The sequence below is a fragment of the Eurosta solidaginis genome, chromosome 4 (genome assembly GCF_040869045.1).
Source record: "Eurosta solidaginis isolate ZX-2024a chromosome 4, ASM4086904v1, whole genome shotgun sequence".
Classification (NCBI taxonomy): domain Eukaryota; kingdom Metazoa; phylum Arthropoda; class Insecta; order Diptera; family Tephritidae; genus Eurosta; species Eurosta solidaginis.
This window is the reverse complement of record NC_090322.1, coordinates 228,789,302-228,804,617: the sequence shown is the minus strand read 5'-3', so window position 1 is coordinate 228,804,617 and position 15,316 is coordinate 228,789,302. Positions and strand designations below refer to the sequence as shown.

The following is a 15,316-nucleotide window of genomic DNA, read 5'->3' as shown; positions in this document are numbered from 1 at the left end:
AAATACATATTGTTCATATGCTGATATGATCATATGCATATTAATGTTACAGTTATGTATGTGTATGTGTATACGTTGGTGTGTAAGCTTGTAAGTGGTACCTATGCATGTATGTATTTTTGTATAAATAAAAAGGTGGTTCACAAAGTGGTCGTTCTAAAAAATTTATAAAAATCATGATTTTGGACATTACTGACTTACCTTGGTGAAAGGCCCGCCCTATTATGCCATTGGCAATACTGAATATTTGTACTTTATTTTTGTTATAAAATCTGACGTTCTTGTTCTACTGATCTAACCAAGGCTAGCATCCGTTAGATTAACACACATATGCAGGTATCGGCGTATTTGCCTATTTGACGGCTACGTCACTGTTGTCGTACATAAACTCAAGACTGTGCAAGGCTTCATCATTCAATGGGAAGTAGATTAGGGGTAGACCTTAATTAAGTTGGGAGAGGGAAGTTGCAGAAAACTAGACCATCCTTGGTGCCCCCAATAGGCGTCAGGGATAGTTGTCGTGACTTGGTACAAAACGACCAAAATTGCTAATTAATGATAAAGAGGTATTTTGGTTTGTATAGAACTGAATCTTTCATGGATTACTTGGATAACATCGATCATTTGCGAACCGAACAAAATATTGACTACTGCGTACAAACCATATCTCCAAGATCTCGCACACTGATGTTGTGGATACAAATTTTTCTTTAAAGCCAATGAAAGTCCATATTATATCTTCATTTGCTTGTTAGATTCATGGTCCAGATGTTGCGAGATAAAGCAAGTAAATTGGTTTTATATATCTATTCCACGGGATATTTTCCATTATACCATTGATAGGGTTCAACGATATCCCGACTTTGAGGAGGTTAGTTGGAGTACCTCCAAACCGTCAAAAGCAAAATACAGGAGCACGGTTTGAGGTGGTTGTTACAACTCAGATTCTCGCTAAATCAGAGGCAAGGTATGGCTGCATTAAGTGCTGGGGTAATAGGAGCAGCACAATTTCCCAACCTAGAAGCAGGTATCGTTTCTCGAAAGTACTTGCTAGAAGGATGCAGTTAGTTTATTATCAGGAGGTTTTATTTTGATTGAAACAATTTCTAACAGCAGGACACATTTAATCTCACGAATCTTCCAAATCAACCTCACAAAAACAGGTAAATAATCTCGAGAGGTGACGTCTGTCCAGCTCTTGCTTAGCTGCCTTCCCACCTTTGCAGAAGCAGGCTGCAATTGGCCAGAGCTCTCGAAAAATCGCTATCGAAATTTACCTCTGGTTTGCAAGTGTCAGCACAGGCTAAGAGATCTCGATTACTACAGATGTCGCTATGTTTTGAAACCCAGATAGTTTTTATCGAAAAACAGCAAGCGAGATCAGGCACTTGCCGAACATTTTCGACCGCTCAACTTATCGACCTATCGGAAGTTTATAAGTTTGAAGTTTGCTAAGTTTGAAGTTTGTAGCTGAATAAATAGTCCCTTAAAAAAATTTTTTTTAAAATTGGTAATTCAGTCCCTTGGGCCTTTGAAATTAGTTTAAAATTTCAAGCCTGTAGTTAAATTTCCTGTAAGTTCCATAAAGAGTTATAGAAATACTTAAAATTTCGTAAGATTTTTCATTATCTCGACCTATGCGCCAACTAGGGAATTTTCTCTCTTTTTCTTGCATTGTGTTGGTCCTCAGAGCTATGTGTGAGGTTGCGATTTGGTAGCTCAAGGGAAAATTTCTGAAAAGTTGATCTCAAAATTCCCCCGTTTGGTACGATATTTCTGAACATATCGCCCACAAACCGCCTCCTATCGGTATATCCCCCTATGTAATACATGTTCATCAGTTTCTCAACTATGTGTGAGGTTTTAAGTTTGTAGCGTAATAGGAAGTCTTTCACGAACGTATCTGAAGACTGCATTTTTTGTATGACTTTCCGAAATATCTAGATACGGGCGACACTTAACGAAACTTTTTGTCACATGTGTCAAACTCTGATTAAACTCTTTATTAAGTTTAATATATCCGTTTTTTTTTACCTCGAATTTCGTTAAAAGCCGATCCCAACATTTCGCATCTTTTATGAAGAAATTGTAGGAAAGTATTGAATTTTTATAGAACTAGACTATTTTCGAAGTTTCAAAACTCTAGCTTTCAATTTTATACTGAAGTTTGCTGACAAACATGAAACCGACTAAATGAATCACCCTGTATGAATGTGAGCAGGTTAGTATGTATGTTAATATAAATACGTAGCTATGTTTTTGCTTTACCGCGTTTGACAGCCCATATCGCAGGCATTTGACGTTATTGCCGAGGCCGCTTGGTGTTGTGCCTCTATAGTCGCTTCTGAGCTATTGTCATCTCCGCCACTGCAAAAACTTGTTTGTACAATCATATCATTCCGATGTCGTAGTATGCTATGCTCACGCTCCTTGAGGTCGATTTTGCTGCTGGTATGCGACATGGGTACAATTTCGCGATAATAACGATTCGATGTATCGTCAAGTATGTGCAAGGATGTCTGCGAGTGTTTGGGTCTATTGGGTGAATTTCGTATGAAGAAAGAAAAATGAAAATTGATAGTTGAACGTGCGAACGTACACATCTGTATGTATGCATGTATGTACATTGATATACAAATAAAAATATGTATGTACATATGTACACGAATGGCTTTCAACAATGATTACAAGTTATTGCATATTACAAATTGCAATTGCATAACCTTTCCCCCAGCACCGCACCCATTTCTCTTAAACTTACCTCGTCATTGTGCTAGTTAAATTGTCCCTTGAGCGCGCCTTTGAATTGCGCCCCAGCTCGTTCAGTTTGCTTTCCTTGGATTGGCGTATGTGTTCCTGAAAATTTAATTTCGAATGTAGGAAACAAAATGATGTTTCTTGATTTTTTTTTTAAATTTCTTGTGAAGATAATAATCTTTACTTTACTGTTATTATTTTATTGGTTTTATTTAATACGTAAAAGTATTGCTTGTCTGGGTTATTTGTAAAACGACATCTTTGAGCATGATTTGAAAGTGAGGGCAATAAATTTATAAAATAGTAATAATACTTAAATACTTTGAATTGAATCCATAAATCGGAGATTTTTCAAAAAATTTGATAAACAAGCAGATATCACAAAATAGTAAACGTCCTTTTGGTTAATCCTGTGACATCGAAATCTGCCCAAAAAATTATAGACAACATTTTTTCTGTAACAAGTAAGGAAGGCGAAGTTCGGGTGTAACCGAACATTATATACTCAACTGAGAGCTTTGGAGACAATATAAGGCAAAATCGCAATGTAGGAAAATGAACTTAGGGTTAACCTGGAATGTGTTTGTGTGATATGGGCATCAAATGGAAGGTATTAAAGAGTATTTTAAAAGGGAGTTGGCCATAGCTCTATAGGTGGACGCCATTTCGGGATATCGCCATAAAGGTGGACCAGGGGTGACTCTAGAATGCGCGTATACGATATGGGTATCAAATGGAAGGTATTATAGAGTATTATAAAAGGGAGTGGGCCTTAGTTCTATAGGTGGACGCCTTTTCGAGATATAGCCATAAAGGTGGACCAGGGGCGACTCTAGAATGAGTTTGTACGATATGGGTATCAAATGAAAGGTGTTAATGATTATTTAAAACGTAGTGGGCCTTAGTTCTATAGGTGGACGCCTATTCGATATATCGCAACAAGGGCCACCAGGGACGACTCTAGAATGTGTTTTTACGATATGGGTATCAAATTAAAGGTATTAATGAAGGTTTTAAAAGGGAGTGACCCTTAGTTGTATATGTGAAGGCGTTTTCGAGATATTGACCCTAAATGTGGACCAGGGTGACCCAGAACATCATCTGTCTGGTACCGCTAATTTATTTATATATATCATACCACGAACAGTATTCCTGCCAAGATTCCAAGTGCTTTTGATTTCGCCCTCCAGAAATTTTTCATTTTCTTCTACTTAATATGGTAGGTGTCACACCCATTTTACAAAGTTTTCTCTAAAGTTATATTTTGCGTCAATAAACCAATACAATTACCATGTTTCATCTCTTTTTTCATATTTGGTACAGAGTTATGGCATTTTTAAAATTTTTCGTAATTTTCGATATCGAAAAAGTGGGCGTGGTCATAGTCGGATTTCGGCCATTTTTTATACCAAGATAAGGTGAGTTCAGGTAAGTAGGTGAACTAAGTTTAGTATAGATATATCGATTTTTGCTCAAGTTATCGTGTTAAAGGCCGATAGGAAGGACAGACGGCTGACTGTGTATAAAAACTGGGCGTGGCTACAACCGATTTCGCCCATTTTCACAGAAAACAGTTATCGTCATAGAATCTATGCACCAACCAAATTTCACAAGGATTGCTAAATTTTTGTTCGACTTATGGTATTAAAAGTATTCTAGACGAATTAAATGAAAAAGGGCGGAGCAACGCCCATTTTGAAACTTTCTTTTATTTTTGTATTTTGTTGCACTATATCATTAGTGGAGTTAAATGTTGACATAATTTACTCATATACTGTAAAGATATTAAATTTTTTGTTAAAATTTGACTTAAACAAATTTTTTTTTTAAAAGTGGGCGTGTTCGTCATCCGATTTTCCTAATTTTTATTTAGCACACATATAGTGATAGGAGGAACGTGCCTGCCAAATTTCATCATGATATCTTCAACGACTGCGAAATTATAGCTAGCAAAACTTTTAAATTACCTTCTATTAAAAAGTGGGCGGTGCCTTGCCCATTGTCCAAAATTTTACTAATTTTCTATTTTGCGTCATAAGGTCAACACACCTACCAAGTTTCATCGCTATATTCGTTTTTGGTAATGAAGTATCGCACTTTTTCTGTTTTTCGAAATTTTCGATATCGAAAAAGTGGGCGTGATTGTAGTCCGATTTCGTTCATTTAAATAGCGATCTGAGGTGATCGCCTAGGAACCTACATACCAAATTTCATCAAGATGCCTCAATATTTAATTTACCTTGTTTACGGACGGCCGGACGGACGGACGGACATGGCTAAATGAATTTCTTTTTTCGCCGTGATCATTTTGATATATAGAAGTCTATATCTATCTCGATTAGTTTATGCCGTTACGGATTACCGTTTTGCGAACAAAGTTAATATACTCTGTGAGCTCTGCTAAGCTGACTATAAAAAATTATTCCGGGTTCGAATTCGAACTGAAGAAATCATTTTTATGGTAATTATTGTTTTTTATTCTTATAATTTATACAGCGGTGGTTTTCTCTTTACCAACTATCCTCGCGTTTCAATGGACAATGATCGAGATCCCGATACAAATTTAACATTCAAATGCCATAACAACTGTTGCGTTAAAATGAAGCGTGATCCAAATACGGATCGAAATTTAACATGCAAATACAACAACAATGTGGTCCATATGGATTAATTTGTTGTTGCATTTGCACGTATATTATTTATTGGGATCAGGATCACTGTCAATTGGAAAGCAAGGTATTTTTAATCAGCGTTGCGCCATCTGTTGATAATCTTTGATTTTTTGTTTATTTTCTATTCCTTTTTGACATTTCCATGTGCTCTTGGTTCATTAACAATTATTTTTGTTTCATCGGCCTATTGATTCCAGGCTCGAATTCGAGCCCAAGGCCAGATGCCTCTGCGCAGCTTTGGCAAGTGTCTGAAAAATTTTCCGTCTTCTATTCCAAAAAAAAAAACAATAATTTTTCAATTTAAGAAAAATTCAAGAAAAAAATAAAAATTATCACAAAAATTATTGGTATGGCCTTGAGCTCGAAATCGAACCTGTAATCCTTTGTCAATAGGCCGATAAAACAAAAACAATTGTATATAAAAAAAGTGCTGGCTATATAATGTTTTACTTTTCATACCAACACTTCAGCTGTCCAAAGTTTTTTTTACCATAAAGTGAAAATTACGGGAGAATCGTTCCCCCAGCGGGTTAGGGGGCTTAGAATATACCCGCGGTAGGTATGCCTGTCGTAAGAGGCGACTAAAATACCAAATTGATTCAAGGGGTAGTGTAGCTCAATCCTCTCAAGGGGGTGACATTGCAATATATAGCTTCTCCAACCCAACTGTCAACCTTACCTACCCGTGACGAATCCTGTTTTATTAACAGCCGAGGCTTTCGCGACCCCGAACTCCTGATGAATTTTGGGGGTGTGAGGGCGGTATGGCCTAGAAGGTTGCATGTGGTCATACTACATCGTTCCCGAGATGGTCGGGCTAGTACCTTTATGGTGCTTGTTACCGGAACGTACCGGATCTGCATCCGGCAAAGTACCATCAACATCGATAACACTTCCCAAGGCCTTGCGGGAGTGTCCTTATCGCTAAAACAACAACAACAATGGGTGAATCGTTAGCAACATGTTTCACCAACACTAGCATATTAGTGATACCTTAGGGAAAAACGCGAAAAAATATTACAAGGAGGAGCAGCGGAATTTCCAAGTCTTATCACCGAATTTTAGTTTACAAGGACCAATATCTCCTTAGAAACCATAACTTAAACTCTTAGGATTCTGTAAAAGGGTCGAGGGACAACGTGAGACCAGTAAAGCTGTATGAATTGTTTTAACTTTTGAAAGCAATCGACCTTTTTCAGTCACTAGTCGATAGTTTAGAGAGTGGATTTTGAAGAAAAGGTCTTTAAGTTGACATTCAACTTCTTACCTTTATAGAAGTATATTTTTTCTTCTAAATAGTATTGGTACGTGTGGTAGTCTAAAAAACAGTTTTAAGTAGTTCCCAACACTAACTATCGAATTAAAAGTATCAAGTTACTCGATAGTTCACTCATTTTCATTCATTCGATAGCCATTTGAAATTCGTTCATTACTAATTTTTCCAATTACTAGTTTTTGGTATGAATGATTCGTTCATTAAAAATTTTTAGAATCCTTCCTTCTATTTAAATTTTTACTGTGCATATATCAGCGATCTCAACTAAAAAGGTATTAAAATCAATTTTAACGCTTAGCAAGTGCAGAGGAAGTACGTTCTAATATTTAAATTGTGTAGAGATACCTATTATGCGGCCTGGATTGGAGAGATCTTCCGTTTGTGAGTTTTTCTAACAAAAATGACAATGAACTTAAATGTCATATATGCGAAAAAAATTTTAATTTTCTGGAAACACATCAAATTTAAATGACCGCAGTAAGCACCCGTCCTCCTCAGAACAAAGGAATGTAACTTCAGGGGAAATAGCGCCTGTAATTTCTGCAGAGGAACGTAGTTCTACTTTTCTTTCGTCAACTATTGCAGTAAGTACAGTGAGCAGTTTCTTAACAGTACCTGTCGAAGACATTACCAATAGTGGATGTTTGAGAAGGACTGTTCAAACCAAATTATGTTTTTGAACAATACAGATACAAATTCATTTTCACTAATCTTCTGCCTGTTGTTGTTGTTTTACCGGCATAAAATCTCTCTAAAGGGCTGGGGGAGTACTGACAAATTGGTCATATGAATTGGTAAGACCAAAAAACTCAGTGGGTTGCTAACCAAAACCTTTTGCATATCATGCATGCGCTTTGTATAATATTGTAACGAATTTAGGGAAACTCCGTTTATTTTACACTTTCTACTAACGTTCATATCGTTAAAATTTTGAATAAATGACTCTAATATTCAATAATGCAAAATGGAATTTATTAAAGTACTTCACAATAACACTTATACTTTGCAACTGATAGCGTGCTTTAATCAAACTGATTCGTCGTGCTCAGCTGATGCTACTTTTATAATGTTCGGTTTCCTTGTTGGCATATTTCTAGGCGTTTCTATTTCTGGAATTTACTAGTTAGTTACCAGCTATAAAATTACCAGCTATAAACAACGTTTATAGCTTCTCATATGCGCGTGTATAGGTGAGTGATACTTGCACAAACGATCGCCTACTTTTGTGAGCATCTCAGATAAGAAATATGCATGTGTTTGTGCGTTTCTCTCCGCTGCGTGTACGTACATATGTGTAGACATAATGATTGATTTGCTTAAGTGCAAGTCACTGCTTAGTATCGGCTTATATATGATGGTATCCCTTAGCATTGCTAATATTCGTCACAATATGTAACAAAGACATTTAAATTGAATATTTGCATTATTTACTTGAAGCAAAATTTACCCCATTTTATTCACTTTCAACATATTGTCTTATATAGGTTTGTTCTTTATCTACCCCGGGGTAACTAAAACAAACATGAATTTGTTCTTTTGTATAGTAAATGTATGTACTACAAAAAACATGGGTTCTGGCCTCGGGCTAGCTAAAGAGCAGATCAAATGAATGAATAAAAAAACTCATTCGATATTTAAAATCATTCAGTAGCTAACTATCGGTAAGTTGTATTCAATCGATAGTTCCCAACACTAATTTTAAGTACATTGCTAAAATATTTAAAACTAATAAATTCACTTTCAATTTATATTTATAAATATTTCAATTTATAATTCCTTTGCTTATTTCAGCCTTTACTGCCATTCTATTTCTATACAATTTGTGAAATGACCTAAAAATTTAGCTGCTTTCTTTCGCAAGCTCATTCACTTTCAATTGTTGGCATTATTAACTTGAGTTGGACGTTAAAGTGTACTTAATTAAAACTTAGTCAAATCAGAAAAATTTAATTCATACAAAATATGCTATACACATACATACATATGTAAGTTTTAAAAAATATGCACAGTTAATTTATATTTGATAAAAAAAAAATAGCACGTTATGTGTGTGTGTGTGTGTGTGAAACATTAATATAAAGTATAAAACAAGTTTAATTGCAAGTTAGTTGAAGTAATTAAGATGAAAATTATTAATATTAGTAGTTAATATATACAAAACATATACATATACATATACATATACATGTACATATACATACATATGCACATAAATATTTAAATGTGTGTTTGTATTATGTAAAAATTCAAAATAAACAAAGCAAAGTTTTAATTGAGTATAACAAAGTTAGTCAGTGCGTAAAAGCAAGACAATGACTGTTGCCGTTGCGTTGATGCACTGCGGCGCTTTTGGCTGGGAAGTTTGCTCTCTAACAAATGTAAATACTGAGAAAAAGACGGTTGTTAGTAGTGTTTGTTTGCTTTTAATTTTTATTTTTATTTGCGTACCTTTTGTTATTTTTTTCTGTTCTTTTATTGATTTGATATGAAATACGTTAACTTAATATTTTGGTGAGCCAAAAAATGTTTAGCACAATATTGTTGTTGTTGCTTAACAAATCGTCTTGGATCTTATACATAAATCATGTTACTTTTTCACTTACTTCTTAAAATTGTAGACTAATAAAAACATAAACAAATTATATTCCATAAGTTGGATATACTTTTCGGCTTATTACTTTTTATTTATTTTTTCTAAAATTGCGTCTAATTTTTTTTTAATTTCAAAATTGAAAAATTACGTCATAAATAGTAAAAAAACGGTTACTAAATTTACTGTAAATACAGTGCGCATTACTTTGGCACTAACACATTTTTAAGAGATTTTCATTTTCGAATTAAGCGGTGATCACCCAAATTTCTTTTAAATGTATGAAAACATTCATTTGAAGCAATTTTTAATTTACTAATTTTTGCCAAATTATTAATTTGTTGTCAAATTAATAAATAGTTTTTTATTTTATTAAATATTTTAGGAAATTAAGCCACATAACAGATTTGACCACTAACGATCCATTCGAAATTTTTCATTGAGAAATTTCGCGTTATAAAATAAATTCATAAAAGAATCCTCTTTTAACCTCAAAAAACTTTTAACCGTTTGTTACGAAATTGAAAAAAAAAATTTTTTTTATAATAAATTTGTTTTATTAAAATTTAATATTCCAGATATTTATTATTTAGAGGTTTTTTCGGAAAAAATGTGTTCGAAAAGTTAGTTATTTTGTAATTTTTTTTTTGGTTTTTTCTTTCATTAAATTCTTATTAGAAATAGGATTTGAGGTTAAACTTGGAAAACCTACCAAGTTTTGTTTCGCACCACGGAATATAAATTTGAACTGTTTTGAAAAGTAAAATTTTATATTTCAAAAAAATTTTTTAATTTTTGTTTTTCAAATAGATTGAATTAATAATGAATCTTCAAAATAAAGTTTTAGCTAATCAAAAAATAGGTTTTGAAATTTTGTTTTCTTAGGTACTACAGCAGATAATTTTAGTTAAGTAAAAGAATTCAAGCTTGCAAAAAAAAACAGTTTTTATTATTTTAAGATACAAACTTTAAAAATAATTGAAATTACAACTTGTCCTAATGTTTCAATAATACAATTTTTTTCGTTCCCTCACCAAAAGTGACTCAAAAAATGGAACTTCCACCGTAAAGTTAAAAACAAAATAAAATTTGATGTGAAAATTTGATTGTAGGAAGAAAACAAAACTTTTATGAAATAAATTTCAAACTGAAACTATTTTTAAAGAAATATTTCAGATCAAACTTAAAAAAATATTCTTTTCTTTTAGAGATGTTACAAAAAAATTTGAAGTTAATTAAAAAATATAGTTGAAATAAATTAGAATTTTTTCATAACTTAACTTAAGTTTAACTATTTTTATACTAACAGTTTTTAACAATAAAAGAAAATCAAAAATACTTATTAACTGTTTTTTATAAAAAATTTTTAACATATGTATATATTTCAAGCATAACTCAAAATAATTTTAACTCCAAATTCAGGAATTTAAATATAAAATTTTTTGTTTTTTGTGAAATAAAAAAAAAATATTAGCATTCATTTCGATATTGTTTTGTAATTCAAACATAAGTAACAAAACTAAATATTCAACTATTTTTATATACAAAATTTAAAATATTTTTTTTTAAATTGTTGATATTTGATAAAATTTTACTTTTCAAATACATGTTAAATAAAAATTGACTTCTTATTGATGGAGATATAGAAATATTTTAAATAAATATTTTGGGTTTGGACAAAAAAAAAATTAATATTATTTCGAAAAAATTTGAAAATAATTTAGATTTCTTTGTAACAATTTTTGAGTCTAAAACAGTTCAAATTAATTATTTCAGGTTAAAGTAAAAAAAAAAACCCAACCTGAGCTAACTTAATTCCTATTTTTGAACTTCGAATTTTTTTTAGGTTATGCTTGTCCCTAATTTTTTTTTGAAAGCATTATTTTAATTAATTAATTTATGTATTTTATTAAATAAATTATTAATGAGGGAAGAAAGCTTATAAACAAAAAAGCTGTTATTGTTGCTATTTTCCAAACTATTTAATAAATAACAAAACTGAAAAATAAATAAAAAAAATTGCTTTATACATTAAAAAATACGGGTATTTCCCACTTAACATTAACAAAACTCTCTTAAAATTGGAAAACTATTTTTTTACTGAGAAATTGAAAAAAATATTTAATTTCATTAAATATCGTTTTCCTATTTGAACCTAAGTAAAAACTTAACTATTTTGAATTACAAAATTTGAAAAATTGTTTGGCAACAACTTCTTCGTATATTCTTTATCTCTTGTCATACATATTTTTGAGTTATAATACAATTTGTATAAAAAATTTTTTTTTTGTGAAAAATCAGAAATATATTACTGCTATTGCCTTACGTAAGTCTTGTGCCACTTATAGTGAAAACGTTTTATTTGCGGTTAACATAAAAAACAAAATTTATTATTTTAAACCAAGTGTTAAACCAATGAAAATTTTAGCTTTCAATAACTTTTTTTTTTTATTTAAAGCAAAGTTTTTAATAAAAGTTTTGAGAAAAACAGATTAATAGCTAGTTTAAATTTGAGAAAAAGTATGGAAAGTACAATATTAAAAAAAAATACTAATTTCTATATTTTACGATTCTTACACCCATTTTTTAATGTGACAACTCAATTTAAACTATGAAATAATCTTTGAGAAAAATGAAACATTTTAATTCATATTAATTTGGTTAAGCTAAGGAACAAAATTTATAAGTTTAAACTAAAAAAGAGCTTTCATAAAAACTTTTTGTAGAATAATACAATTTTAATTAACAAATTTAAACAACGTGACATCAGGAAGGACAAGGCGACAGCTGTTTCAAGGTATAATGTAAATCTCTTCAAAGCCTTTTCTCCAGGGAGTAGGATTCAAACCCGCACTCCTACGGTAGTTGAAATTGTTAAAAACGCATTCAGCTACGTCATGCCTGAGTTGTTGTAAAGTTTTTCCCAATTGCCTTCTTTTTTTGCATATATTATTCTTCTACACACCACATACATCGTATGTAATTATGTGTTGAAGTTATGCATGTTGGTAAGGCGGTTCAGAGAAACTTGGTATTGTTGCTGCTTTACAACAACTAAGGCATGACGTAGCTGAATGCGTTTGTAACAATTTCAACTACCGTAGGAGTGCGAGTTTGAATCCTACTCCCTGGAGAAAAGGATTTGAAGAGATTTACCAGGTATAATCGAAACAGCTTTTGCCTTGTCCATCCTGATGTCACGTTATTTAAATTTTTCCCAAATTATTAAATAAATTATAAAATTAAAAATTGCTTGAAATAAATGTTTTCATACACTTTGGGCAAACTCCGGTTAACTCATACAAATTAACAAATTTTATTTAAAAAAAAGAGATAAACAAAACAAAAAAATTAAAAAACAAAATTTATAAGTTTAGTCCAAAAGAATTTTTTTTAATTTAGTTGGAATTTTTAATAAAACTTTTGAAAACTAACAACCTTAAAATTAACTTAAATTTTAGCAGAAATATTAGTTTATTTTAAGATTAAAAGTCAAGATGTTTTAATAAATTTTTTTTTGTTTAGTCCATTTTTTTTATTAAAGGAATATTTTTCTAACTTTTTTGTTCATAAACTCAAAAATTGCAGTTTTAATTGCTTTTTAAAATATATTGAATTAGAAGCTTATTATTTTATTTTGAAATTTTGAACTCAATAAACTTTTTAATTTCTTGGAGAAATATAACAATTTTTTCTAATGACTTTTAAAAGTTCGCCATTTAATTTGAACGTGAAAAAATAAATTTTAATTTTTTATTTAAGATGCATGCTTCAAAATTAATTAAAACTTCTTTATTTAAGACGTAAAATATAAAATTTTAAGAATATGCCATTTTGGTTATTGTAATTTCAAAATTGCTTAAAAAAATTATATAATATTTTCTGCGGTTTAAATAGTTTTTTGGGAAGAATGGTATGTGTTATATAAAAACTATATTTAAAAAATAAAATCTACTTATTATTAAACAAAGAATTTATATATACAAGTTTTTTTGAAACTTAAATTTAAAAAATTTTAAATTTTTTAAAATATAACTAGATTTTTACGAAATGGGTAGCAAAAACATTTGTATATATATATATATATATATATATATATATATATACGAAGAATTACAAAAAAAAAATAACTATAACTTTAAAATTAACTTGAATAAATTTTTTTAAATTTCACTTTATTATTCAGATATGATTTTTTTGTCTCTTTCCATGTTCTAAAATTATAACAAATAATGACGCTTAATGTTCTTAAAAAACCCACCAACTTCACGCAAATATATCGGTACTCCCTGCAAAGGCGGGTACCGGTGCGTATACGTAACATTTTTTTGTTATGTGTTTTAAAAGTGTTACATACATACAAACAAAAATTTTAATAAAAGCTTGTTAAAAATGGTATTTGTTTAGCATATTTTTATTAAAATTGTTTGCCTTTCTTCAAAAGCTTTTTAATTTTCCTTAATTTCTAAGTTGTTTACGCATCAAACACTAATTAAGTACTACTAAATATTTCACACTATGCAAAATGATTGATTTTTTTGTTTTAATTCTAATTTGTGGCAATTGTAGGCGATGACTTAGACGAAGTAATTGAATCTGTTGAAATCGGTGTCACATCATAACCATAGCCATTTGCGGCCATCTTTTGCTGATAGCTACTTCCATTGCACAGGGGATATTCCCCCAAGCCATTACGATTAGTTACAATAACAAATTCGTCGTCATTAAAATTTACAACATTCGGATGGTAAGCATATGCGGAAGAGGAACCATTTGTATTATCACATTTAAAGCCATGCATTTTATATAAATTATCATTTCCATCCTGCTTGGGCTTATTGGTTATAGAGTGACAGCCACTAAAGTCACCACTACCAATACCTCTTTGTTGGTTACAATAATAGCTGCTTAAAGCGCTGCCACTGTTGCCACTATTCCCGCTATCGTTGCTATTGTTGTTGTTTGGGCCATTACTTTGGCTTTGCGTTTGGTGTGGACCATTGAAATTGCCCTCGAGTTGGTTGCCATGAGGGTGTGGCTGATTGGATTGTTGCAGCATGTATGTTTCACATTGTTGTTTTTGTTGTGATTGTTGTTGTTGCGGCTGTTGTTGCAGTTGCCAATTGTCTTCAGACATCAAATCATTTTGCAAGCCAACAAATATTGCAGTCTTTGGTGCATCCCAGATGAATGAATCGATGTGATAAATATCGTTGGCGTGTGGCAATGGTAGCTCCTGCGGATATATTTAGTAGTTCGTACATAGAGCAGGGTGAGTGACAGACGAGATGGATGTATGTATGTGGGATGTAGCGAGCAGGACGTACATCAGTGTACACATGTAGCAATAACAACAACAACAACAACAAAAGAATTTGTATGAGCAGGAGGAGCAAAATTGAATATATTTTAATTCTAGGAGATACTTAGATAAATACGCACACCAATACATATAAATATATGTGCGTGCGTGAGTGTGTGTGCATGTGTGAATTTATATGCAAAAATGCATATATTTTCACAATAAATGGCTATTGTAAGATGTGTGAAATGTGAATTTATTACCTACAACATTTCTATTTAGATTAAGATAGTGTAAGGAGTCACAGGATATTGGGAAATATAAGCATAAAAAGAAAATCTAACAAAAGAAATAATGCAACAATGATGCAGCCACAGAAGGAAGTTTCCATGAAAAGAAATTCACGTTAAGCGGACCGTGCAATAAAATAAAAGCTCCACATAGTGAGAGCGAAATTGTTGCGACCATTTTTACAGCGATAGTGAAGGTAGAGGTCGAGATAGAGATAGAGGTAGAAGTAGAGTTAGAGGTAGAAGCAGTGGTAGAGGGGGCAGAGGTAGAGTTATAGGTAGAGATAGATGTGGAGGTTGAGGTACATGCACATTAGGGGAACTAAACTGCTTATGGAAGGTGCCTCTCCAAAAGGCTGTGACGTTTCCATGAACGGGAGAAGATGCTTCCTGAATACAGGAGGTAAACGACAGAGAAAGTGGTAATGG

General features: G+C 31.7%; 1 protein-coding gene across 13 annotated transcripts in view; it reads right to left on the bottom strand.

Annotated features, from left to right (window-relative positions):
* The window catches only part of Neto (Neuropilin and tolloid-like), a 218,338-nt gene that overhangs the window by 30,859 nt on the left and 172,163 nt on the right, over positions 1 to 15,316 (bottom strand). For 11 of the 13 annotated variants that reach the window (XM_067784961.1, XM_067784949.1, XM_067784955.1 and 8 more), the window contains 2 exons: positions 2,762 to 2,856; positions 2,269 to 2,535 (listed from right to left, as the gene is read on the bottom strand). In XM_067784961.1, coding sequence (XP_067641062.1) covers positions 2,269 to 2,535; positions 2,762 to 2,856 — 362 coding nt within the window. Of the gene's footprint in view, positions 1 to 2,268; positions 2,536 to 2,761; positions 2,857 to 13,548; positions 14,532 to 15,316 lie in introns of those variants that run through there. The other 2 variants (XM_067784960.1, XM_067784958.1) reach the window with 2 other exon arrangements.